General features: G+C 43.0%; 1 protein-coding gene and 1 pseudogene across 1 annotated transcript; one reads left to right on the plus strand and one right to left on the minus strand.

The window, feature by feature from the left end:
• LOC116502605 overlaps positions 1-27,027 on the plus strand; it is a 108,783-nt pseudogene that overhangs the window by 27,031 nt on the left and 54,725 nt on the right.
• LOC116503818 (zinc finger protein 420-like) lies at positions 10,274-25,571 on the minus strand. The gene is made up of 10 exons (XM_032210459.1): positions 25,533-25,571; positions 25,167-25,284; positions 24,953-25,035; positions 22,582-22,708; positions 20,099-21,330; positions 16,051-16,473; positions 15,742-15,856; positions 15,529-15,611; positions 13,532-13,658; positions 10,274-12,007 (listed from the first exon to the last, which is right to left on the minus strand). The coding sequence occupies exons 1-10, from the start codon at positions 25,548-25,550 to the stop codon at positions 10,707-10,709; spliced, it is 3,627 nt and encodes a 1,208-aa protein (XP_032066350.1). The 5' UTR covers positions 25,551-25,571; the 3' UTR covers positions 10,274-10,706.

Genomic DNA, 27,027 nt, shown 5'->3' on the forward strand with positions numbered 1-27,027 from the left:
TTCTTCATGTTTTAGTCTCCAAGCCTTTCTCGCCATCCTAGTTGCTCTTCTCTGCACTTTTCCCAATGTCTCTTTTATAATGGGAGGACCAAAACTGGATGCAGTATTCTAGGTGTGGTCTTAGAAGGTTTTAAAAAGATGGCTTGCGAGCACTCCGTGGCCAGATCTGGTACAGATTTAGTTCTATATTTAGTACTATATTTAGGCAAGAAAAGCAAAATGCACAGGTACAGTACATGTGGTACCTCACTCAATAGTAGTAACTGTCAGAGGGATCGTGGAGTCTTAGTGGACAATCATTTAAATATGAGCCAGCAGTGTGCTGTTGAGACCCTAGAAAGAATGCAGATATCTTTGTTGCTCTTCTCTGCATTCTTTCTAGGAGACTGGATGCTAAAACATATGAAGAACGGCTGCTGGAAACGAGGTGACACAGTGGTTAGAGTGCAGTACTGCAGGCTACTTCAGCTGATTGCTAGCTGCAGTTCAGCAGTTCAAATCTCACCGGCTCAAGGTTGACTCAACCTTCCATCCTTCCAAGGTGGGTAAAATGAAGAACCAGATTGTTGGGGGCAATATGCTGACTCTACTTCTATTCTATTCTATTCCTATTCCTATTCTATTCTAAATAAGTGAACTGTTTCAGTAATTTATAAGAAATGCTAAAGAGAAATAGGGGTCTAAAATCTTCCACAGATTTTCCCTTTACCAGTTTTTTGTTCTTTTGAGCATTGTACCCAGTCTCTCTGTTCACTGAATATCATTGTAAAATTGTGTGAACCACAGAATAACGTATGGCCCACAGTGCTTCAAGAACTCAGGATGTACTTCAGAGGTGGGTTCTTACCAGTTCGCATCTATTCGGTAGAACCGATTCGTCAAATCTACCAAACTGGTTAGAAGAGGTTCCACCAGTGGACCTGGAAAGCAGGCCATACCTACAGAAGAGGTTCCAAAATTTTTTGAAACCCACCACTGATGTACTTCATCTAAGCTAGCTGCTTTCCCTGATTTTATCATTCATTTTAGACTCATTTTAAAGAGTATTAAAACGCTGGTTGAGGAAATTTGTATGTATCGTGTCTTGTAAGAAAGTAGTCACTACACTGCTTTCAAACATATATATTGAAGTACACAGTGGTGAAATTCATTTTTTTAAACTACCGGTTCTGTGGGCATGGTTTGGTGGGTGTGGCTTGGTGGGCATGGCAGGGGAAGAATACTGCAAAATCTCCATTCCCATCCCACTGGGGCCAGCCACAGGTGGCTTGCCGGTTCTCCGAACTACTCAAAATTTACGCTACCGGTTCTCCAGAACCTGTCAGAACCTGCTGGATTTCACCCCTGGAAGTACATCTAGATGGCCAAATTAGTCAGAAGTATGGATTAAATAACAATCTGCCACCAAGTTCTGGGCAGGCTCCACTACTTTTTAATATTTACACATCCGTTTTACCAGGCAGTGCTGCAAGAAAGTTCATATACACTGATGGCATTGTGCTGATAAAGCAATCTGAAGATTTCAATACTGGAAAAGCCCTTGAAAACGATTTAAAGGAAATTGATACGTTTTTCTGAAGTTTGGAGAAAACCCAGTATCAGCAAAATGGAGGTCACCTGTTTTCACTTGAACAAACAAGCTAACTATATACTAATGGTATCCTTCTGCGACGACTGCGGGAGGTGGGAGTGGGAGGCACCGTGCTACGGTGGTTCTCCTCCTACCTCTCGGACAGGTCGCAGTCGGTGTTAGTGGGGGGGCAGAGATCGTCCCCTAGGCCCCTAAATTATGGGGTGCCTCAGGGCTCGGTCTTATCCCCCCTACTATTCAACATCTACATGAAACCGCTGGGAGAGATCATCCGCAGGCACGGGATTAGATACCATCAATATGCGGACGATACTCAATTGTATCTGTCCGCCCCGTGCCAACTCAATGAAGCGGTGGACGTGATGTGCCGGGGCCTTGAGGCCGTCATGGACTGGATGAGGGTTAACAAGCTTGTGCTCAACCCAGAAAAGACCGAGTGGCTGTTGTGTTTCCCTCCCAAAGATTTGGCTACTGTTCCACCACTCAGGCTGGGGGGTCAAATTTTATACCCCTCAGAGAGGGTTCGCAACTTGGGAGTCCTCCTGGATCCACAGCTGTCATTTGACCACCACTTAACGGCTGTGACCAGGGGGGCGTTCGCCCAGGTTCGCCTGGTGCGCCAGTTGCGACCCTACCTGAATCGGGAGGCTCTCACAACGGTCACTCGGGCCCTTGTGACCTCTAGGCTGGAATACTGCAATGTGCTCTACATGGGGCTGCCCTTGAAGAGCATCCGGCGACTTCAGCTAGTGCAGAATGCAGCCGCGCGAGTGATTGCGGGTGCACCCCGATTCACCCGCATTACACCTATCCTCCGCGAGCTGCGCTGGCTACCTGTTGATCTCCGGATGCGCTTCAAGGTGCTATTAATCACCCATAAAGCCCTACATGGCAGTGGATCTGGATACTTGAGAGACCGCCTTCTGCCAATTACATCCCTGCGACCGATAAGATCCCATAGATTAGGCCTCCTCCGCATTCCATCGGCCAGCCAGTGTCGGCTGGCAACTACAAGGAGGAGGGCCTTCTCAGCAGTAGCCCCGACCCTTTGGAACGAGCTCCCCGTGGAGATTCGTACCCTCTCCACCGTCCAGGCCTTCCGCATAGCCTTGAAGAACTGGCTCGCCCGTCAGGCCTGGGGATAGGATAGTTGCCCCTCCCGAATGATGAATGTATGTTGTTTGCTATTTTATTACATGTTGTCCTACTGTCTGTATTCCCCCCCTTCCCAGTTTTTGTGTGAGCCGCCCTGAGTCCCCTCAGGGAAAAGGGCGGCCTACAAATTCTAATAAAATTCATAAATTCAAAAAATTCATAAAATTCATAAAGCTAAAGTGGTGGGTTGCTACTGGTTCCTGCTGAATTGGTAGTTCGGAGCACTGGTTGACCCCGTCCATCCACCCCGACGCTATCCGGTCCTAAATATCTCACTTTCTGGCTCACTCGCGCCGCCGCAGCCCAGCTGATTTGGGCACCTCGCCCATTCTATTAACCATGGCTGGCCTAGCAAGTGTATACGAAGCCTCCCCCATCGGAAAAGCCTTGTTTTTGGTGCTGCATGTGAGTCACATCTTCAGCGAACCAGTTGTTAAAGTATGTGCAGCCCACCTCTGCAGGGTTGTCAAACTGGCAGCTTCAGGGCCAGATGTGTCACATGCAAGCGATGCCCACTCCACCTCCGCACAGGGTAAATGTCGTGATATGTCACATGACAGCAACGTGCTGTCATTCTATACACCAAGCATGGAATTTGGGAACCAGCTGCTGAAGTTTAATTCATCACTATGCTGTGTATTTTTAAAATATCTGATGTTTATTTTACATAAAATAAGACATTTTATATGCTTTTGTGGGTTTTTAATGCGTTAATACTGCATTCTGTTACACCATATGAAATACGTACGTACATACATACCAGTGATGGGATTCAGCCAGCTCGCACCTATCTGGGAGAACAGGTTGTTAACTTTCTAAGCAGTTCAGAGAACCGGTTGTTGGAAGAAACCTAATTTGGTTTTTTTCCACTTTACAGGGCTAATCCTGTAAGGAAGGCAGGAAGGAAGCATTCTGGTGTTGTTTCTAGCCTAATCTTTATTGCCCTGCTTACAGAAACTGCCTCTCCAGTTAACCCTTATTACATCGTAACAACTAAGGTGAAGTGCCCATTGACATGAGTGATGTTGCATTGGCCACACCCACCAAATCACGACCACTGAGCCACGCCTACCCAGCTGGTCATTAGGGCAGAGAACCGGTTGTTAAATTATTTGAATCCCACCACAGATACATACATAACATTCTCTGCATCTATATCACTTCTCCCGTGTGGATCCCTTTATGGACTGTGAAATGACTCCTCTGAGGAAAGATCTCTACATACACCATAAATTTATGCAGTTTCTCCTATGTGGATCCTTTCATAATAAATAAAATCAACCATTCACCTAAAGCTCTTGCACATTATTTGCATTTATATGGCTTATGAAATCTTTTACGGGAAGTAATAGCACAATTTTTTTTTCTGAAGCTCTTTCTACACAAGCTACATCTATGCAGTCCCACCTCCACCCCGGTGTGGACCCAATTTTGACTCACAAGGAAACAATTTTCACAGAAGCCCTTTCCACACTCTAAGCATTCTATGGTTTCTCCTTTGCATGTTTTTTTTTCATGGATGGCAAGATCACAATTCCTCTGAAAGCTCTTTCCAGATTCCACACTTATATATGCCTTCTGCCAAGTATGGATCATTTCATGGGAAGTAGGGAAACTCTTTGTACTGGGGAGACATGATAGTAGCGCTCCAATATCTCAGGGGCTGCCATAAAGAAAAGCACCTGAGGGCAAGACAAGAAGCAATGGATGGAAACTAATCAAGGAGAGAAGCAACCGAGAACTAAGGAGAAAATTCCTGACAGTTAGAAAAATTAATCAGTGGAACAACTTGTCTCTGGAAGTTGTGAATGCTCCAACACTGGAAGTTTTTAAGATGTTGGATAACCATTTGTCTGATGTGGTGTAGGGTTTCCTGCCTAGGCAGGGCATTGAAGACCTCCAAGGTCCCTTCCAACCCTTTTATTCTATTCTATTCTATTCTACTCTACTCTATTCTGAGCCTTTCCACATTCCTTGCAACTATACGGCTTCACTTATATGGGTATTTTTATGGGACATAAGGCGACTGCTATGAGCAACATTCTTTCCACACTCCATGCATTTATAAGGTTTTGCCATTGTGTGGATTTATGGGAAGCAAGAGAACTGCTTGACTCAGTCTTCCATCCTTCCGAGGTGGGTGAAATGAGGACCCAGATTGTTGTTGGGGGCGATATGCTGACTCTGTAAACCGCTTAGAGAGGGCTGAAAGCCCTATGAAGCGGTATATATGTCTAACTGCTATTGCTACTGCTATTGCTTTGAGTAAATATCTTTCCTCACACTCTGCATTTAAACGGCTTCTCCTTTTATGAGAAGTAAGATGATTCCTCTGAGCAAAGGTATGCCCACAATCTATGTATTTATGTTGTTTCTCCCATGTAGATACTTTTATGGGAAGTAAAGGAACACCTTCGACTGAAACTCCTTTCACACTCCAAATATTTATATGGGTTCTCCTTTGCGTGAATTCTTTTGTGGATGATCAGTTTCACAATTCAACTGAAAGCCCTTTCCATATTCCACACAATTATGTGACTCTTTGTGACTTCTATTATGTTTAGTAAATAGCTTCCAGTTTGTGTATCTGAGATGGAAATAAAATCCAAGAATTATAAGGTGATGGATATAATCATTGAACAAGAGATATTTTTTCTGAGGTTCTATAAGTGTGTGGAGGTATTGAGCAAATGGATCATCCATCTCCCTCTCTTTCTGTGCAAGTCTGTGTTTGTCCTTGTGTATTGCAGAATATGGAAGTTACTTCAATCAAGAATTTTAGGTACCCAAGAAAAGCATTTTAGAGCCTTTTTTCCCCACAAGGAAAAGCTTCCTTTTTTAGAACCTAGATCTACTTAATACCTACAAGCAGGATAGACACAACCTGCCAAACTCCAAGATAATAATAAACCAGGAAACTTCAGTTCACATTAAAAGAAATCCCTTGTCAGGGTGTCCTTTGGAAAAGAACCGAGTTTCCCTCTGACACCAGGCAGATTCACACAACCTGCCTGGAGTCCCAACTGGGTCATCCAAGTGCTGGGCTGAGGCTCCCCCAATGTGGGCCAGGAAGGAGACAGCTGGAGGGGGGGGCAAGTCGCCTTCTTGGCATCCCCGTTTCTTCTGTTGCTGCTGCTCTGGAGCTCCGCTTCCCCCTGCATGGAGGGAGCGGCTGGGAAGCATGGGACCTAGAGTTGAAGCCGGAGGAGGGCCGGGCGCGGGTCTCCCCCTCCCTTTGCACGGGAAGAGCCGCCCCCCCCCCTCACCGGGGGCAGGTCTGGATCTCCGCCCGCTTCCTGCGGAGTCCCAGGGATTGAGGAGAGCGAGTAAACGTTTATGACGTCACGCCTCCTCTGAAAAGCCAGCTGTGACGCTCGCCCTCTATTGGACCAATGGAGAAGCGTCTGGTGTTCCATTCTTGGCGGAGGGCGCCCTCTGTAGGATTCTGCGCGCAATACCAGGATTCCCCCCCCCCCCAAAAAAAAGGGCGGGAAAGAGGACGTCTTTGGGGATGGGGAGGGCAGGGATGATGGACATGAGAGTGAAAGGAAAGGTAGCCTCTCAAGAGAAAAATGGCAGTGTCTTCTGAGAGGAAATTTCTCCTGTCAGGAAAATCAGGAGATTTCTATACGTTTTTATTTCTTTAATTCAATATATACAGCTGCCATTCTCACATTTATGGCTCTTTGTGCGAAAGAATAACCGAGTGGCAGCTTGTGACATCGGAAGCAATGCTGAAAAGAAAGAAAGAAAAGAAATATCAAAAGAAAACCTTTCCAAAATGGGAGGAAAAAGCTCAAACTGGTGGAGCTTCCAAAAATTTTACCTCACGACGAGGCTCCTTGATGGAAAAATGAGGCAGGGAAAATGGCACCTCATTTGTGACTGGAGAAAATTGGGATTTATAAAATAAAGGGAAGAAAATGGGGAATTTTGGAAAAAAAAATAGTTTCACCCAAGAAAATCGCTTAAGCATATTTACATAAATCCAAGATAGGTAGAGAGAAAAAGAAAACAAAAAATAAATATTACAAATATCAAGATCTACTTCAGTGTCAATAGGTATTGGGGGGGGGGCTTATTAAAAATACCAAGATCTATTTCAGTGTAAATAGATAGGTACTATAGATTTGAAAATCTTCCATATATAAAATATAGAGATTATATAATCTATTGTTATTGAGACAAACCATAAAATTAATCCAAGCTTGATAAAAATTGTGGTTCCTGTTTATTTTAATTTTGTAATCTTCTCTAAGGTGTCAATCGAAGAGGCTTTATTAACCCACGATTCAGAGGCAAGTGTTCTTAATTTAGAAATCAATGGTTTATTAGATAATAGAATTGGATTAAAGAGTATTTATAAACATGCTGAAAAAAGGAGATAATTGGGAAAAGGTCACTTTTCTCCTCATATGAACATAAAATAATAAATTCCTGATTACTGGTAATCAAATTTAAAAACCAGCTAAGGACAAAAAATCAGTGCAATTGAAGACCGCAACAGTCAAACTTTCACCAAAATTATAAGTCAAGAATTCACTTTTCTTTCAAGAGTTATAGTTTTGAAAATTACATCAATTTTTTCTTATGGCCAAAGATCAACGTAAGAGTGGGGCACAGACTAGCATAAAAAGTTACATTCCATTACTAAAAGTCTTTTAAAAAATTCAAAAAGAATTAAAGATAATATTAAGGTGGTGTAGGAACCTTACTATAGGTATAAGGAGCCTGGCAAACTTCATTGCTCACAAAACAGCATTCTAGAAAGATGAACTAGGTACTCACTCAAACCAGCTTATAGCACAGGTCATATTCTGACCAATTTTTAGTGCTGCTGTGCAGAACCTGGAGAGATTATATGCTTTAGCTTAGCAGATTGGTATCTGGAAAGCTGCATGTGCTGTGTACCCTGGGTATTTATGCATTTATTCACGTGATCTTGATTCTATCCCTCTGTTTATGTAGCCTAGAATTGTGTTGGCTTTTTTGGCAGCTGCTGCACACTGCTGGCTCATATTTAAATGGTTGTCCACTAGGACTCCAAGATCCCTCACACAGTTACTACTATTGAGCAAGGTACCACCTATACTGTACCTGTGCATTTCGTTTTTCTTGCCTAAAGGTAGAACCTTACTCTTTTCACCATTGAATTTCATTTTATTAGATAGTGCCCAATGTTCAAGTTTGTCAAGATCCTTCTGTATCTTTAGCCTATCTTCTGGAGTTTTGGCTATTCCTGCCAGCTTGGTGTCATCTGCAAATTTGATGAGTTCCCCATTTGTTCCCTCATCCAAATCATGGATGAAGATGTTGAAGAGTACTGGGTCCAAAACAGAGCTTGGGGTACTCCACTGCATACTTCCCTCCATGTAGATGCAGTTCCATTGAGGACTACACGTTGAGTGCGGTTGGTCAGCCAGTTACGAATCCATCTGGTGATGATGCTGTCTAACCCACATTCTTCTACTTTATCTAGTAGTAGGTTATGGTCTACCTTACCATATGCTTACTGAAGTCCAAGTAAACTATATTGCTAGCATTCCTCTGGTCCACTAATTTTGTCACATTATCAAAATATGCAATAAGATTAGTCTGGCATGATGTGTTTTTGACAAACCCATGTTGGCTTTTGGCTATTACTTTGTTTGCTTCTAGGTATTCGCTAATTCGTTGCTTATCTTTACCAGAATCTTTACTGGGATTGGGGTCAGGCTGATAGGTCTGTAGTTTCCTGGATCTCCCCCCCCCTTTTTTTTTTGAAGATGGGAACCACATCAGCTCTTTTCCAGTCCTCTGCTAGTTCCCTGGTGCTCCAGGATCTCTGAAAGATATAGTTCAGTGGTTCTGATATTTCATCTGCCAATTCCTTCAGAACTCTGGGGTGTAATCCATCCGGTCCTGGTGATTTGAACTCGTCTAGGGTAGACAGGTGCTCACTTACCATTTTCTTCCCTATTTCAACTTGTGTTAATCTGATTTTTGTGCTGCTGCTTTTGATAGGTTGGACTGTTTTATGCCTTTGTGTAAAGACAGATGCAAAACATGAGTTAAATAGTTCTGCTTTCTCCCTGTTGCTTGTCACTTTCTCCCAGCAATGGACCAATTGTTTCCTTTTTTCTTGTTTTTAACATGTTGGAAGAAGCTTTTTTTGTTATTTTTTACTTTTGTGGCAAGCCTTTCTTCATTGTGAGCCTTAGCTTTCCTCACTTCGTCTTTACATGCTCAGGCTATTTGCTGATATTCTGCCTTAGATATGTCCCCCCCATCTTTCCACTTTTTATACTTATCTTTTTTGTCTTTCAATTTGTCAGAGAGTTCTTTATGCAGCCATGCTGGTTTCTTTTGGGAGCTGTTATTTTTCTTCTTCATTGGTATTGTGCTAGACTGAGCTTTTGTAATCTCATTTTTCAAAATTTCCTAAGCTTCTTGAGTTGTTTTCCCCTTGAGGATTCTCATCCATGGAATTCTTCCCAAGCTCTAAGTTTACTAAAGTTAGCTCTCTTAAAGTCCAAGACTCTAGTTTGACTTTGTTCTACTACTTGTGTTTGCATAATGTTGAATTCCAATATTGTATGGTCACTTGCCCCCAGAGTTCCTGTGGCTTCAACACCTTCTATAATTTCCTCTCTGTTAGTGAGAATTAAGTCCAATATGGCTGATCCCCTTGTTCCCTTCTCTACTTTTTGGGGAAACAAAGTTGTCCAGAACCTGTTGGATCTTCTGCTTGGTGTAGAGTTTGTTTCCCAGTTGATGTCAGAGTAGTTAAAATCCCCCACAACTATTGTGGTGTGCTTCCTACACATCTTAGTTAGCTGACTAGCAAAAAGTTCATCTACTTCCTCTGCTTTGTTGGGTGGCCTGTAGTATAGACCTATGGCAATGTCATCCCCCCCCACCTTTAATATTGACCCAAATGCATTCAAAATAGTTCTCATCATTGTTGTGCTCTATTTCTGTAGAGAGGTAATTATTTCTTATATATAGTGCAAATCTGTTTGTGTGGTCCAGCCATCTTGATGAAACATAATCAATTTATTTACTACTTATTTTAAATAATGCTGGATAACATTGTCCTTTTTATCTCTATTCTCATTTTTGTCAGGATTTCCCATGTGTGCCACAGCAAAGCAGACTTTTGGCACCTTCGCACATGAAGTGTCTTTGCTGGGCATTTATAGGCCTTCTCACCACTGAGAAAGAAAGGGAATGAGTTGTATTTTCTAATTCAGGTTGTATTTTCTAACCCTATACTCCTTATGTGGGACACAGTGCCTCAGTGGCTAACACGCTGAGTTTGTCAATCAGAAAGTTCGGCGGTTCAGCAGTTTGAATGCCCGTTACTTGTCCCAGCTTCTGCCAACCTAGTAGTTCGAAAGGATGTAAAAAACGCAAGTACAAAAATAGAGACCACCTTGGTGGAAAGGGAAGAGTGTTCCATGCACCTTCGGCATTTAGTCATGCCGGCCACATGACCACGGAGACATCTTCGGACAGCGTTGGCTCTTCGGCTTTAAAACAGATATGAGCACTGCCCCCTAGAGTCAGGAACGACTAGCACATGTGCAAGGGGAATTTTTACCTTTATGTTCCTTATAGTTTTCTTACTAATGCAAGATATTACTTGCATTACATAATGAGAAACAAAGTGGAAAGGCAGATTATAATTACATTAAGCAAATAAACAAATTGTGAAATCATAACAAGGGACTGAGGATTGATTGAATATCTGCCTGTGACTCTGCTCTAGTGGAAACATTCATCACAGGGAATATTCCTAGGAATCTGCACTTCAGTACTGGGCTAGACACCATTAAGATGGCAATCAATGCCCTTTATTTCCATTCATCCTGATTTTTTGCCTTGAAATGTACTTAGTAAAAATCACAACTAGGATTATAGTGTCATCTTGTCTGTGTTGGACTGGAAAGACAAAATGTTCTCACATATTTGTATAGGTCTAGTATTTATATGGAGTATTACTCAAGTGGACTCTTTCATGACATTTTAGATTACTATTCCTGTTGAAACTCTTCCCACACTCTTTGCATTGGTATGGCTTCTCTCCTGTGTGGATCTTTTTATGGTAAGTCAGAAGACTACTCCTTCTAAAGCTCTTTCCACACTCCACACATAGATATGGCTTCTCCCCTGTGTGGATCCGTTTATGGGCAGTAAGGTAGCTGTTGGTACTAAAATTCTTCCCACATTCCATGCATTTATATGGCTTCTCCCCTGTGTGGATTCTTTTATGGGAAGAAAGATGACTGCTCCAAGCAAAGGTTTTTCCGCACTCCATGCATTTATAGGATCTTTCTCCCCTGTGGTTACTTTGATGGCCCCTGAGGGAATAATTATCAGGGAAAATCTTTCCACACTCCAAGCAGGTATGTGGTTTCTCTTCTGAATGGGTCATTTCATGGGAAATGAGGTGATCGGATATAGAAAAGCCCTTTCCACAGTCCATGCACTTATATGGTTTCTCCACTATGTGGATCCTTTCATGTTCCATAAGGGACGTATTTTCACAGAAACCCATTCCACATTCTCTGCATTTATATGTCTTCCCATCTTTGTGAATTCTTTTATGGGAAGTAAGATTGCTGCTTTGAGTAAACGTCTTTCCACACTCCGTGCATTTATATGGTTTCTCCCCTGTGTGGATGAATTTATGAGAAGTAAGATGGCTACCCTGAGTAAAGCTCTTGCCGCATTCCATGCATTTATATGGCTTCTCCCCTGTGTGGATCCTTTTATGGGAGGTAAGGTCAGCATTCCTCCTAAAGCCCTTTCCGCATTGTACACATTTATGTGGCTTCTCCCCTGTGTGGATTCTTTTATGGGAAGCAAGATTACCACTTTGAGTAAAAGTCTTTCCACACTCCATGCATTTATAGGGCCTTTCTCCATTGTGATTCCTCTGGTGGCTTCTAAGAGAGCAATTATCACGGAAGGCCTTTCCACACTCGATACAAGTATATGGTTTCTCTTTTGAATGTGTCATTTTGTGGGAAATTAGGTGACTGGATTTAGAAAAGTTCTTGCCACACTCCAGGCATTTATAGGGTCTTTCTTCTGTATGGATCTTTCTATGGTAAGTAAGTCGACTGATCCAAGAAAAGCTTTTTTTAATTCCATTTTGTGATCGGTTTCTCTCATCACTTTTTGCTTGCAGTTGGGTGGCAAACTTCCCCTTTTCCTCTTTTGGCTGGATTGTTTGGCATTGTTCTTTGTAGTTCTTATCCTCCTGGACATTATTTTCTTCAAAAAGAAATATAAGAAATTTAACAAGATTAGGAACATATTTAAAGATCAACTTTTTCCTGAAATTTTGCCAAAGAATCATCAATTTTGGGTGTTTTGCTCACTGATATGAAAGAATCTGATCTAAGCTTCTACGAAAGATGAATTTCCAAGTGGGCTTCATATATACACATCAAGTCAGATTACAATTTCCCTCAGAGAAAACTCTGATCTAATCTTTGACAATCAATATGTGCAAGGCCCTTGATGACATGGGTCAGTTCCATGTTGCCATGAAATCCTGTGCTGCATGATATGCTCTACCACATTAAATCCTCAATAACTATATAACTTTGATTCTGGACCAAAGACAAGATTTCAGAAGGATGAAAGGAACAATGTCATCTACAAAATCAACTGCAACCATTGCAACTCTACGTGGGACGAACATCACATCAATTAAAAACCAGGATCCATGAACACCGGCTGGCATTCAAATGCCACAATCCCAAATCCTTAATCTCTACCCACACTAAGACCAAACAGCACCAGATTGATTGGAGCAACAGAAAAATAATCTGCCACGCTCATGAGTTCATGGAAGTCTGGCACTCCACAAGCAATTCCATCAACAGAAACATTGACCTACAGCAGCCTATGAACCCCTCAAAATCCAATCAACCACACAACCACCCAGAGACAGCACTGTCCCTCAGCCAAACCATGCAAGCCCCCCACCAGCTCACCTCTCAATGACGCTTGCCTGATGTAATCTCCCCGAGACCCATCCCAAGACTCTCACTGACGACTTACATCTGGCCCATTACAAGACCTTCACTTGACACATCCATACCCGAAGGCCTTATAAACAGAAGAACACTGACACTGACACCTCCTAAACTCCGCTGAAGATGTTATCTAGCCTGGTAACAAAATGTTCAGAAACCAACCCACAAGCTCCCACCAATCGGGCTCTGTTGACCCTTGGGACTGGCGTCCCCTTGGGTATATCCAGCCGAAACAGCTTCCATGGATCGCCGTGAAAACAGTGGCGTCAAATTTCCATGGAAGTCGCCTAAGAGCCAAGGTGGCGCAGTGGTTAAATGCAGCACTGCAGGCTACTGCTAGATCAGCAGTTCAGCGGTTCAAATCTCACCGGCTCAGGGTTGACTCAGCCTTCCATCCTTCCGAGGTGGGTAAAATGAGGACCCAGATTGTTGGGGGCAATATGCTGACTCTCTGTAAACCGCTTAGAGAGGGCTGAAAGCCCTATGAAGCGGTATATAAGTCTAAGTCTACTGCTTATACCCTCGATGGGTGGAGAGGCGTCAAGTACAAGTACAAGTACAACCCACAAGCTCGGAGAATGAACCTTCAACCTCATCCTACACCTTAGCTATAGATATTCACCACTATTGCAAAATCATACACATCTAAGGAGACATCTATTAATTTCCTTCAATAAAATAGGGTTAGTTTTATCAGAGTAGCTGGTTACATCTAACCTCTAAATGTAGTTTCTGACCACAGACAGGTTCTTACCTAGAGAAGCCAAATTCCTGGAATTCTCCAGCATGACCTCCCCATGGAGAGCTTTTTGATCATGATCCAGCTGAGACCACTCCTCCTCAGAGAAATACACAGCCACTTCCTCAAAAGACACAAGATCCTAAACAAGGAAACAAATTTCCCCATTAACAGACAACACCCCCCAAAAATTTGAGACTTCTCTTACATCAATTCCAGGAGAGATTTGTAATGAATGAAATGGGCAACTGCTACAGAATACAAAAAAAACACAATTGCACAACTTTTAGCTGATGGCATAGCGTGAAGGATATTTTATCAGGTTTAAATCCAGGACTTTAAATGGCTTTCAGTGTAGCCAACTAAGCAGTATCTATAAGGGAGAAGGAAATACTGGAGAAACCTATCTGACGTTTTGGCCAATCACCTGCTTTATCTACTTAGGGACCAATAGCAGTTAGCAATAGCAGTTAGACTTATATACCGCTTCATAGGGCTTTCAGCCCTCTCTAAGCGGTTTACAGATTCAGCATATTGCCCCCAACAACAATCTGGGTCCTCATTTTACCCACCTCGGAAGGATGGAAGGCTGAGTCAACCCTGAGCCGGTGAGATTTGAACAGCCAAACTGCAGAACTAGCAGTCAGCTGAAGTAGCCTGCAGTGCTGCATTTAACCACTGTGCCACCTCGGCTCAGCACTCTGCACCACAGTAAAAGTATTAGGAGAGCTTGTAACGATATACGGAATTGATCCTGGAAGATGACCCTTAGCTGAGACAATGGTCTGCTCAAATGAAATTTTAATTTCAGAAGGCATTCCTCCCCAAGATGGCTGCTGAACGGTAAGAGACTTTTTCTCTCTTGCCAATGATTTGCTGATTTTGCTGCAAAACCTGGTATTGGCTGTGCTGCTCTCTGGATTTGAATGGGAGCACCTAGTAATGCCACAAGGCAGCTTTTGGACAGTAGTGGACCTATTTAGCTAGAATGGATTAAAGTTGCAGGAACCTTGAGATTCCTCTAATATTGGAATTCAGCATTATGTAAGCACAAGCAATAGAACAAAATCAAATTGGACTCTTGGATTTCAAGACAACTGATTTCAATAAACTTAAGAGAGAGCTTGAGAAGGATTCTACGGACGAAATTCCTCAAGGGAAAACAACCCAAGAAGTTTGGGAAGTGAGATTATAAAAGCCCAGTCTAGCGCAATTCCAGTGAAGAAAAAAAGTAAGAGATCTCAAAAGAAAGCAGCATGACTACCCATAGAATTCTCTGATGAAATGAAAGATGAAAAGGGCAAGTATAAAAAGGATAAGTATAACAAGTGGGAAAGAGGCACCTAAGTAAGGCAGAATATCAGCCAATAGTCTGAACCTGCGAAGATGAAGTCAGGAAAGCTAAGGCTCAAAATGAACACGCTTGCGGCAAAAGTAAGAAATAGCAACAAAAAACCCTTCTTTCAACATGGCAGCATATAAATTTTAATTTAAAAAAAAAAAAAACATCCTGCCCTTGAGACGACATCAAGGGAGCTGGCAGGGCCTTAAAACCTGGGCCTGCCAGTTGGGTTGGGGCCTGATAGGGGTGTACTATGCTGCAGATGGCAGACTGAGTAAGAGTCAAAAGTCCATCCAGAACACACATGCTTTCGGTTTTTAACCTTCATTTAATCATTGATTTTAATGCTTTCATATTTATGCTTTTATGCCATTGTAAGCCACTCACAGTCACTCTGGATCAGGGGTTTCAAATTCACGTCGTCACAGCGGCATCACGTGACATATCGGGACTTTCCCCCCCTTCGCTAAACCAGACGTGGGTGTGGCCAGCGCATGATGTATCCAGCCCATGCACCAAGATTTTGAGAGTCCTGCTCTGGATAGTGAGCAGGAGGCATATAAATTTAATAAATCTTAAATGAATTTTAAGTATATATTACTTTGAACTTCAGAACAAAATGAAACCCATCTAAGATTCATGGATTTTTTCCCCCCTAAGTTTCTCCTACCTGAGACAGAGGTTCCGTCGCTCTTTCAGCTACATCATGAAGGGGAGTTGATTCTAAAAATACCAAAGACTGGTTTTGGTTCTCTGGGAGAGGAAGAAAAAGTGTGAAAGCAGATTTGACTTTAAAAAAAATAGAGATTCCACCCAAGAGGGGCAAAACAATCAGTTAGCTGGATGTCCAATCCTCGTGTCACTTAGAAGGGTCTTCTATTACCTGACATGGTATCCTGATTTTCATTTTTCTGGAAGATCTCCTTAAGCACTTCTTCAGAGAGTTTGGACGATTCTTTCCATCCCGTGGCATATTCAGTGACTGCTTCCAAGGTTATCTGGACATTTCACAGGAGAAACAAGGAAGAGCAGAGGGAAAGGAATGAATTCCCATACTGCACCCCCAACGTAGCAGACCCCAATGTTCATCACAGAAGCTGGAAAATGAGAATGGAAGAATTCCCCCACATACATACATTCTCTAAAAGAAAAATGGAACAACTCTAAACTTGCCATGACTATATTCTCACACCTGGAACTCTTCTTGCATCTTTTCCTCCTCCTGGCTCAGCAGGAACCCTTCAGCCAGGGCCACCGCCTGGGAACTCGTCTCCACTCCACACTCCCGCACCCATTTCTCCATCTCTGGGGGAAGGACAGCCAGGAACTGCTCCAGGAGCACCAGGTCCAGCATCTGAGCCTTTGTGTGTCTTTCTGGCTGCAACCACTGAAGACAAAGGCGGTGAAGGTGACTGCAAACATCTCGGGGCCCAGTCACCTTCTGGAACTGTACTTTTCTGAAATGACAGCACTGGATCTCTAAAGTGTTAGTTCCCACTTCCTGCATTTTCTGCCTAAGACTTGACCCATTCTTCCCATAACTCCAAGGCTGAGGAGCAAGAGGGCTTTTTCCTGCATCTGCCAAGTGTTGTCCCTCCATCTTCTCTTTTTCCCCCTAATCCAGTTGCAAAATGGGTTAATGGATCTCCAGAGGTCTTCCTATTCACAAGACCTGAATTTCACGAACAGATGCTGGTCAGGTTTTTCAAGGACATTCAGCGCTCCACACTTACAAGATGCTTTCATTTTCAGATGGAGCAGGAAAGATTTCCACTTCACATATCTGAAATGGAAAACAATATAAATTTCCAGTAATTACAGGGTGACTAATTTAACTACTGAGGATTCTTCTCCAAAATAAACTTTAAAAGATGTCAAATGAATCTACTGTTTGGAAAATGGTCGACCACAGGAGGGCCTGGAGGAACATTGTCCATGGGGTTGCGATGTGTCAGACACGACTTTGCAACTGACAACAACAACAACATTTGGAAAGAGGGAGAATATTATTAGGTAGGTTGATGTATCTGGTGGAAATTAAGTAGAATATTTCTGGATCAACTTTTTGCAATGATTTAAAATACTGGAGAAATAGATAAAATGTGTTGTGGATTTCTATTTCTGAGGTTTTTGTTAAAGTGATTTCTGTGGCTGTGAATAGAGATAAGAGAAACTCTTATAACAATCCATCTCACAAATGTCTCAGGTCAGAAAGAGAAATTAAAACGAGTGCTATATAGATCGATTTAATAAATAATTAAATCAACATCTGAGCATACTAGCAGAAAACAGCAGAACCCCACTAATCAGAAATACCTCTGGGAAACTTCAGAAGCCTAAATTAACAAACCACCATCCAATACATATATAGGGCTAAAACTCAAATAAACCAGCCGTAACTTAACATGATGATCCGTTTTCATGCAATTCCTAGAAACTGAAAAGTCCCCACTTTTTAGCCTAATCCAGTCTTTTTCCAACTTCGACAAGAGTGTACAGTTGCCAACTTTTGACAAACACTGGTGTCATCAGGCACACGGTGCGAATGCTGCATCTCAGCCCCACTTGCATCTCCGTCCCTGCAACCTTCTTTTCTGCGGGAAGAGCCTCTTTTGCGGTCGTATGGAAAAGCTGGAAAGCAGCATCCCAGTTCCAGTCCTCGCACACCCGTCCTTGCACCCAGTCCCAGAGCCAACAGGACTTCGAGGCAGCCTCCACTCCTCCAATAAATGGGGAGAAATGGCTCCTGTCTTCTGACGACCCCATTTCTCTCCTTTGCTTTCCCCCCTCCGGCCTAGCTCATGCATGGGAAAAAGTGGCAGGGGAACATGGGACCTCTGACTCCGACCCCGGAGGAAGACTTGGCCCGTCTCCACGCACCCTTCCAGCGCGGGACCCTTGTACACGGTCTGAGTCGCCATTCACGGAACTCGGGAGTCTCGTCTGAATCCGCACCCCACCTTCGCCCCAAAAGGTTTCCCGGCAGCCTCTGGGCCTCCCGCAAAGCCCCGCCTCCCATTCACAAAGGAGGGAGGGGAGGGAACGGAAAGAGAAGCCCCTTCCTAAAAACTCCCCAGGCAACACGTGTCTTGTATTAGGGGAAGTCTGGCGCATGCTCAGTTCCCTCCTGAAGCTGGGCGCGCCCTCTGGTGAATTCTCCGAAACGGCGGGAGAAAGGAGAGCCTCTCTGAGGGGAAGGGGAGGGCAGGGATGATGGGCATGGGAGTAGGAGGGGAACGTCCCCTGTCCGAGAAAGGCTTTGTCGTCTGCATCTTCCTCTCCTTTCTGCCCAGGAACTATCTGTGGAGATGGAGAAAAATCTCTGGCGGATTTGAACTCGCTTCCCTCAAAGAACAGCCACTTTGAAACAGCTGGCCGGTCAGAAGACGAGGACCCAAGAGTCTTTGTGGGAAACAGAGATTTCTTTTGTATTTTATATATCTTTAATTCAATGTGTACAGCTGGCCTTCTCAAATTCTTTCTCTCTGGGCGCCCAAGAATAATTGGAAAGACCGAGTGGCTTCTTGTGACAAAAGAAATAATGCTGAAGAAAAACGAGTATAAAAAGAAAACCAGTTTCTAAATTGGTGAAAAGCTGAAACATCTGGATGTTCCAGAAATTTTACCTCTCAACAAGGCTCCTTGGTGGAGAAATGAAGAGAGGGGAACATGGCACCTCATCTGTGACTGGAGAAAAAGTGGCATTGTAAATTGAAGGAAAGAAAATATTGAATAGGGGATTAAAAAAAAGTTACACCAAACAAAATCAGTTAAGTACAGGCAGTCCTTGACTTAAACAGTTTGTCTAGTGACTGCTCAAGTTAGGAAGAAGTCCTCCATCATAACATTTGTCTTCTGTGGTTGCAAAGATTTAATACAGTCCTCCTGTCAGAAAATCTATGTGCGGTTGCAGAGTTGAACCAATTTGACAACACATAATCAATTTACTTTGAATAAGGCTGGATAACAATACCAGCATTGTCCTTGTGTCTACAGTATTCTCATTTCTGTCACAATTTTCCATGTATGCTACTTCTCATGTAATATTATCACATCTGTATTTATGACACATCTAGGTTCCTGTTGGATGCTTGGCTTCCAATATTCCAAGATATCCATCTTCACTACGAGAACTGTTTCTCAACAAATACTTGATTTATCTGCTCCATATATAGAAAAAGCTAGAAACAGATTCAAACACTAGGAACTACAGTACTGCTAAGCCGTCTTTTGAGTAAATGATTTCAATCTGACGTGAGATAAAACCCTCAAGTATGGACCTGCCAAAAATAATCTCATGTTTGTAATTTTCAGTGTGCCCAAAGACCATTAACCATAATGGAAAAAACTATGTCAACTGTTTTTAATTTTATGTTAAAGGTATATGTGATACAATCCATCTTAGCTTTTGCTAATCCCATGTCACTTAACACCAAAGCAGGCTGTTAGTACCTTCATAGAAAAGTCTTTGTATACATTTATCGGCTTTCTCACCACTGTGGCTCCTTTGATAAAAAGGAAACCCTCCCTTTGAAGCTCTTTCCATATGATGCACATTTATATGAGATTATGGGGAAGATTCAGTGTCATAAAGGCACTTTTGACTGAATAATGTTTTCTCATTCCTATTACAAGTCCCCATGTCCTGATTTCACATTGTAGAAAACAAATCTGACTTTGTTATTTTCATATCCATACATTTCTGGCATGGTTTGTGATGCTAGGACACACAAACTCTTTTGCTATTTTCCTTTGCAATTAAGAAAACAAAATTCACCACAAAGTTAGGACACAAAGCCAAAGAGCTGTATGTTGAGACTCAGGTTATATTTCTAATCCTGTACTCCTTATGGTTTTCTTTCTTAGCTATTACACAATGAGAAGCAAGGATGGAAAGGCAGAGTATAACAAGATTAAACAAATGAAGAAATAGTGCAATTTTAACAAGGAATTAAGAGTTGGTTATTTGCCTGCAGGTCTACTCAAGTGGATATATTTATCAAAAGGAATTCCTAGAGGTCTGTCTTAAACGTGTTGGACATCATTAAGACACCATAAATGCCCTTTATATCCACTTAATTTTTGCCTTGAAACCACCTACTTAGCAAAAATTACAACCAGGATTAAGGATTCAACTTGTTTTGGCATGGAAAGGCAAAATGTTCTCACATATGGGTCTAGTATTTATATGCAGTATTGCCCAATTGGAGCCTTTCATGGCATTTTAATTATTACTGTTAAAGGTCTTCCCACATTCCTTGCACTGATGTGGCTACTCCTGTGTGGATTTTTTTATGGCAAGTAAGAAGATTACTCCTTCTAAAGCTCTTTCCACACTCCATACATTGATACGGCTTCTCCCCCGTGTGAATCCTTTTATGGGCAGTAAGATAACTGTTGGTACTAAAACCCTTCCCACATTCCACACATTTATGTGGCTTCTCCCCTGTGTGGGTTCTTTTATGGTAAGAAAGATTACTGCTCCAAGCAAAGGTCTTTCCGCACTCCATGCATTTATAGGGTCTTTCTCCCCTGTGATTCCTTTGATGGCTTATAAGAGAATAATTATCAGGGAAAATCTTTCCACACTCCAAGCAGGTATGTGGTTTCTCTTCTGAATGGGTCATTTTATGGGAAATGAGATGATCAGATAGTGAAAAGCCCTTTCCACAGTCCATACACTTATATGGTTTTTCCCCTATGTGGTTCCTTTCATGTTCCATAAGAGATGGGTTTTCACAGAAACCCATTCCACTTTCTCTGCATACATATGGCTTGTTCCTTGTGTGGATTCTTTTATGGGAAGTAAGATTACTGTTTTGACTAAATGTCTTTCCACACTCCATGCATTTATATGGTTTCTCCCCTGTGTGGATGAACTTATGAGAAGTAAGGCGACTGCCCTGAGTAAAGCTCTTTCCACACACCATGCATTTATATGGTTTCTGCCCTGTGTGGATGAACTTATGAGAAGTAAGATGACTGCCCTGAGTAAAGCTCTTTCCACATTCCATACATTTATATGGCTTCTCCCCTGTGTGGATTCTTTTATGGGTAGCAAGAGCACCGCTTTGAGTAAAAGCTTTCCCACATTGCATGCATTTATAGGGCCTTTCTCCATTGTGATTCCTCTGGTGGCTTCTAAGAGAGCAATTATCACGGAAGGCCTTTCCACACTGAATACAGATGTACGGTTTCTCTTTTGAATGTGTCATTTTATGGCGAATGAGGTGACTGGATTTAGAAAAGCTCTTGCCACACTCCAGGCATTTATAGGGTCTTTCTTCTGTATGGATCTTTCTATGATAAGTAGGTCGGCTGATCCAAGAAAAGCTCTTTTTAATTCCACCTTGTGATCGGTTTCTCTCATCACTTTTTGGTTTCAGCTGATCGGCAAACTTCCCTTTTTCCTTTTTCCTGTGGATTGCTTGGCGTTGTTCCGTATAATTCTTACCCTCTTTGACATTATTTTCTTCAAAAAGAAACAAGAAATTATAGCAAGGTTAGGAATATGTTTAATGAGCAATTCCCCCCCCCCTGAATTTTTGCCAAATTATCATCAATATAATTTGAGTGTTTTGCTGGCTTATACAAAAGAATCTGATCTAAGCTTCTACGAAAGATGAATTTCAACTCAGATTAAAATTGCCCTCAGAGAAAACCCTGATCTAATCTTTGACAACTAGTGTATGCAACCTTGGTAACATGGGTCAGTTCCATGTTGCCATGAACTCCTGTGCTAAATCTTATGCTCTATGAAGGTGTGTCAAAACTGTGTGCACGCACGCTATTGCGGGCATACATACCCACTTACCTGCATATGCGCGAGTGACTCCCCCCACTGTGCATGTGTGAGCGACCCCCCCCTCCCCAGCTCCAGAAATTAGCTGAGGGTTGTTGTGCTGGTAAATAGGGCTCCGCGTGCCGCAGGTTCACCCTCACGACTCTATGACCTTGGGCCAAATTAAATCCCCAAAAACTATCAACCCGGGGCACTCATTGAGTGACCACAATCAGGAATGGCAAATTGAACAGTAAGTGGAAAACCACATGACTGTGATGGTGCTTACAATTTAATCTCAGCTTTCCTTTTTCTCATCGTGGTGATGAGTCCTAGTGGCCATGGTGGCACAGTGGTAAGAATGCAGTACTGCAGGGTACTGAGGTTGGTAAATGAGAAGCCAGATTCTTGGGGGCAATAAAACAATTAACCAGTAGAATGCCTTGGCTTAAGAAGCTGGGTGTGCTCAATAACTGGAGGCTTTAAAAAAAGACTGACCGCCACTTGTCTGAAATGATATCACTTGCTTGAGCAGGGGTTCGGACTACATCCCCAAGATCCCTTCCAATTCTGTTATTCCTTGTCATGCTTCTCAGGGATGGGGCAATCCACCATGGGCTACTCCCTGCGGGACAATTCAACACAGGATAAAACAGTGATACCTCACTGTTTTTTCGACATTATTTTAATTTTTGTTATTTGCATTTTACCTAGTCCCTCCTTTAGTGATTTCTTTAATAATTTTATTCCACCATTTCTTTGATATTAGTGTAACTCTTGTTCTGTGGTGAGTTCACAGGTGGGTTGTTTCGGTTTGGCCCGGATCGGGCGAACCAGTAGTAGTGGCGGCAGAAGGCTCCGCCCACCCACCTGGACGCTTGTGCGCATGCGCACCTGAACCAGAAAATTGGCAATCGACCACTGGGCGAGTTAGATGCTTACCTAGAGAAGCCAGATTCCTGGAATTCTCCAGCATGACCTCCCCATGAAGAGCTTTTTGGTCAGGATCCAGCTGGGACCACTCCTCCTCAGAGAAATACACAGCCACTTCCTCAAAAGACACAAGATCCTAAGCAAGGAAACAAATTTCCGCGATAAGAGACAACCCCAAGAAGAATTTTGAGACTTCTCTTCCCTCCATTCCAAGGGAGATTTGCAATGAGTGAAATGGGCATCTGCTGCAGAATTCAAAATAAGATCTCACAACTTTTAGCAGATAACACAATGTAAAGAACATTTCATTAGGTTTACTGCAGGACTTTCAATGAAGCCAACTAAAATAGTCTTAGCAGCAGCTCCAACTCTTTCTATTTGAACAGAAGGTAATAGTGGAGCAACCCATCTGATATTTGCCAAGTGTTTGCTGTATCCACTTAGGGACAATCATGCTCACACTCCGCACAATAAAAGTGCTAAGAGCAGTTGTAATTGCATATGGGAGACAACGGCCTGCTCAATGAAATCTGAATTTCAGAAGAGAAAAACAAGGGATTGTTTCCTTCAGAGTTGCCACGTTAAATTAAGAAGGAACCAACTTATCTTTGGAGCTTTGAGGCTGCCAGTAGAGCTAGAATTCATTGTTCTGGTTCTTGTTTGGACTACCTTGAAAAACTAATAGAGCTATTCCAGGGATCTGTGTGAGGACTACCAAAATATGGGTGAGATGCAGCTGAAGGTCTAGTTCTCAGTTTCCAAGGAAGCTGTTGACTTTCTGAACAAGAGCAGTAAAGAGCAATTCCCGAGAAGACATTTCTCAGATTTTGCAAAACTGTGGTCTTGGTTGGCATCCAGGTACTCAGCTTGTTAGAAATTCCTCACCAAGTTCTAAGTGCTTTGATTGTCACCCCTGCCCTTTATAACATGGTACTCCTCAACATGAAATCCGCCCGGCCAGTGGTGGGTTCCAGATCCCGTTGCAACCGGTATGCCGTGCCAGGGCTAGGCGTCCACCACAGGAACGCGAGCTGCGCGTGGATACACACCCACCACCCTGCAACGCTCCAGCTGCTCGGCGGAGTATTACGCAGGTGCCGGTTGGCTTAAATACAGGTAAGGAACAAGAGCAGGCGGGCGGGCCCTCCATAGCACCGTTCTGGTATGATGGCTGCTGCTCCCGGCAGCCACCGGTATGCCCGTACAGGGGTGTACCGTCCAGAACCCACCACTGCGCCTCATCCTTTTTAGCTTTCCTTAAAACTTATCTATGCTGTTTGGCTGGGGCCTGAATGAGGACGTGTCATCCTGGAGGTTACTGCATTAAAAAGAAGGTCCCACCTCCACTCCTTTATAAAACTCTCTGCCTTAGCTATTTCTCTGCTAATTTTAATGTTGTATCTATTGTTGTTTTAATCTTTCATATTGTTTTAGCAGATTGTATGCTGCCCAGAGTTGCATGTCAGTGAAGTGGGTGGCATATAAATATAATGAACGAAAATAAATAGCAGTTAGACTTATATACCGCTTCATAGGGCTTTCAGCCCTCTCTAAGCGGTTTACAGAGTCAGCATATTGCCCCCAACAACAATCCGGGTCCTCATTTTACCCACCTCGGAAGGATGGAAGGCTGAGTCAACCCTGAGCCGGTGAGATTTGAACAGCCAAACTGCAGAACTGCAGTCAGCTGAAGTAGCCTGCAGTGCTGCATTTAACCACTGCGCCAACATTCTGCCACTGGAGATGACATCTCCCTCCACTTTTCTGTCTGTTCAGAAAGGCCTGAAAACCTGGCTCTGCCAGTTGGCTTGGGGCCTGATGTGGGTGCACTATGCTGGAGGCGGTTGACTGAGTAAGAGACAATAGTCCACCCACGAATGGTCCAGCCGCGTGGCTTTAACCTTCATTTTAATTATTATTAATTTTAATGGTTTTATATTTATGCTTTTATGCCATTCTAAGCCACCAGAATCACACTGGATACTGAGACAAGAGGCATATAAATTTAATAAACTTTATTTATTTAAGAAAATTTATAAAGGTTCCCCTCGCACATATGTGCTAGTCATTCCTGACTCTAGGGGGCGGTGCTCAGCTCCGTTTCAAAGCCAAAGAGCCAGCACTGTCCGAAGACATCTCCATGGTCATGTGGCCGGCACGACTAAACGCCGAAGGTGCACGGAATGCTGTTACCTTCCCAACAAAGATGGTCCCTATTTTTTTACTTGCATTTTTACATGCTTTCGAACTGCTAGGTTGGCAGAAGCTGGGACAAGTAATGGGAGCTCACTCCGTTACGTGGCGCTAGGGATTCGAAAGGAAATTAGAACAAAATAAAACTTATGCAAGATTCATGGATCTTTTCCAATGTTTCTCTTACCTGAGGCAGACGTTCAGTCGTTCTTTCAGCTACATCACAGAGAAGAGGCGATTTGAAAAATATCAAGGACTGCTTTTGGTTCTCTGTAAAAGGCAGAAAAAGTGTGAAAGCAGATTTGTTTAAAAAAAAATTGAGAAATTCCACCCAAGAGGAGCAAAAGAACCAGTTAGCTGGATGTCCAAACCTCACATAGTATAGATGCAGCTTCTATTACCTGACATGGCATCCTGATTTTGATCTTTCTGAAAGATCTCCCCAACCAGTAGCTCTTGAGAGAGTTTAGATGATTCTTTCCTTCCCTTGACATACTCAGTGGCTGCTTCCAAAGGTATCTGGACATGATGTCCCAGTAGAAACAAGGAAGAGCAGAGAGAAAGAAATGAATTCTCATACTGCACCCTCAAGCTAGGAGACCCCAATGTATATCACTGAAGATGGAAAATGAGGGTGGAAGAATTCCCCAAACATATCTTCTAAAAGAAGAATGGAACAACTGGCCTTAAGCAGTTCATAATCCCAGAAAAATCAGACTGACAAATTCAGGGAGATAATTAGACCTGCCGTGGCTATATTCTCACACCTGCAACTCTTCTTGCATTTCCTCCTCCTCCTGGCTCAGCAGGAACCCTTCAGCCAGGGCCACCGCCTGGGAACTCGTCTCCGCTCCACACTCCCGCACCCATTTCTCCATCTCTGGGGGAAGGACAGCCAGGAACTGCTCCAGGAGCACCAAATCCAGCATCTGGGCCTTCGTGTGTCTTTCTGGCTGCAACCACTGAAGACAAAGGCGGTGAAGGTGACTGCAAACATCTCGGGGCCCAGTCACCTTCTGAAACTGTACTTTTCTGAAGGGACAGCACTGGACCTCTAAAGTGTTAGTTCCCACTTCCTGCATCTTCTGCCTAAGACGTGACTCATTCTCCTCGCAGCTCCAAGGCCGAGCAACAAAGGGGAGTTTTCCAGTTTCTGCATCTGCTGGGTGTTGTCCTTCCATCTTCTCTTTTTTCTCTAATCCAGGTATAAAATGGGCCAATGGATCTCCAGAGGTCTTCCTATTCGCAAGATCTGGATTTCATGAAGAGATCCTGGTCCGGTTTCCCAAGGACATTCAGCGCTCCACACTTACAAGATCCTTTCATTTTCAGATGGAGCAGGAAAGATTTCCACTTCACATATCTGAGATGGAAAACAGAAATTTCCAGTAATTATAGCATAACTAATTTAACTACTGAGCACCTTTCTCCAAAGTAAAATAAAAAGGCTAATGAACTTACCAAAGTCTGGAAAGAGGGAGGAGAATCTTATTAGGTAAATCAATTTATTTGGCTCTGGGGAAAATGCAGGAGAACCTTTCTGGACCAACTTTTTGCAATATTCAAAACACTGGAGAAATACATAACATATTTTTTGGGAATTCCTATTTCTGAGTTACTTAACTGATTTCAGTGATTGTGAATAAAGACAGACTCTTTACATCGCAAATATCACAGGTCACAGAGAAATTGAGACGAGCACTGTATAAACCCATTTATTAAGTAAATAAATCAATATTTGAATGTATAATAAAAGCAACAGAAGCCCATCTGGCGCAATTCTATTTGGGAAATTGAGAAGGCTGAATTAACAAGCCATCATCCAATGCATATAGCTGAACAATCCATATATTAAACATTTAACCTGACCTTAAGATTCACACAATTCTTATAAACACATTCCCCCACTTCTTAACTCAATGCAGTCTTTTTCCAACTTCCACTCCAACACCCAGAGTGTAAAGCTGCCAACTTTTGACAAACATTGGTGTCATCTGGGCTCCAGGTGCGAATGTGCATCTCAGCCCCACTTGCATCTCCGTCCCTGCAATGCTTCCCTTGTCTGCAGGCAGAGCCCCTTTGCGGTCGTGGGGAAAGGCTGGGAAGCATCACCCCAGTTCCAGTCCTCGCATACCGACCTTGCACCCAGGGCCAGCAGGAAGACTTCGGGCCAGCCTCCCCATCCCCATGAAGAGGCTCCTACAGGAAATGTGGGGGAAGCGGCCCCTCCCTTCTAGAGCACCTATTTCTCTGCTTTGCTCC

Source organism: Thamnophis elegans, chromosome 2 (assembly GCF_009769535.1).
Source record: "Thamnophis elegans isolate rThaEle1 chromosome 2, rThaEle1.pri, whole genome shotgun sequence".
In the NCBI taxonomy this organism is placed as follows: domain Eukaryota; kingdom Metazoa; phylum Chordata; class Lepidosauria; order Squamata; family Colubridae; genus Thamnophis; species Thamnophis elegans.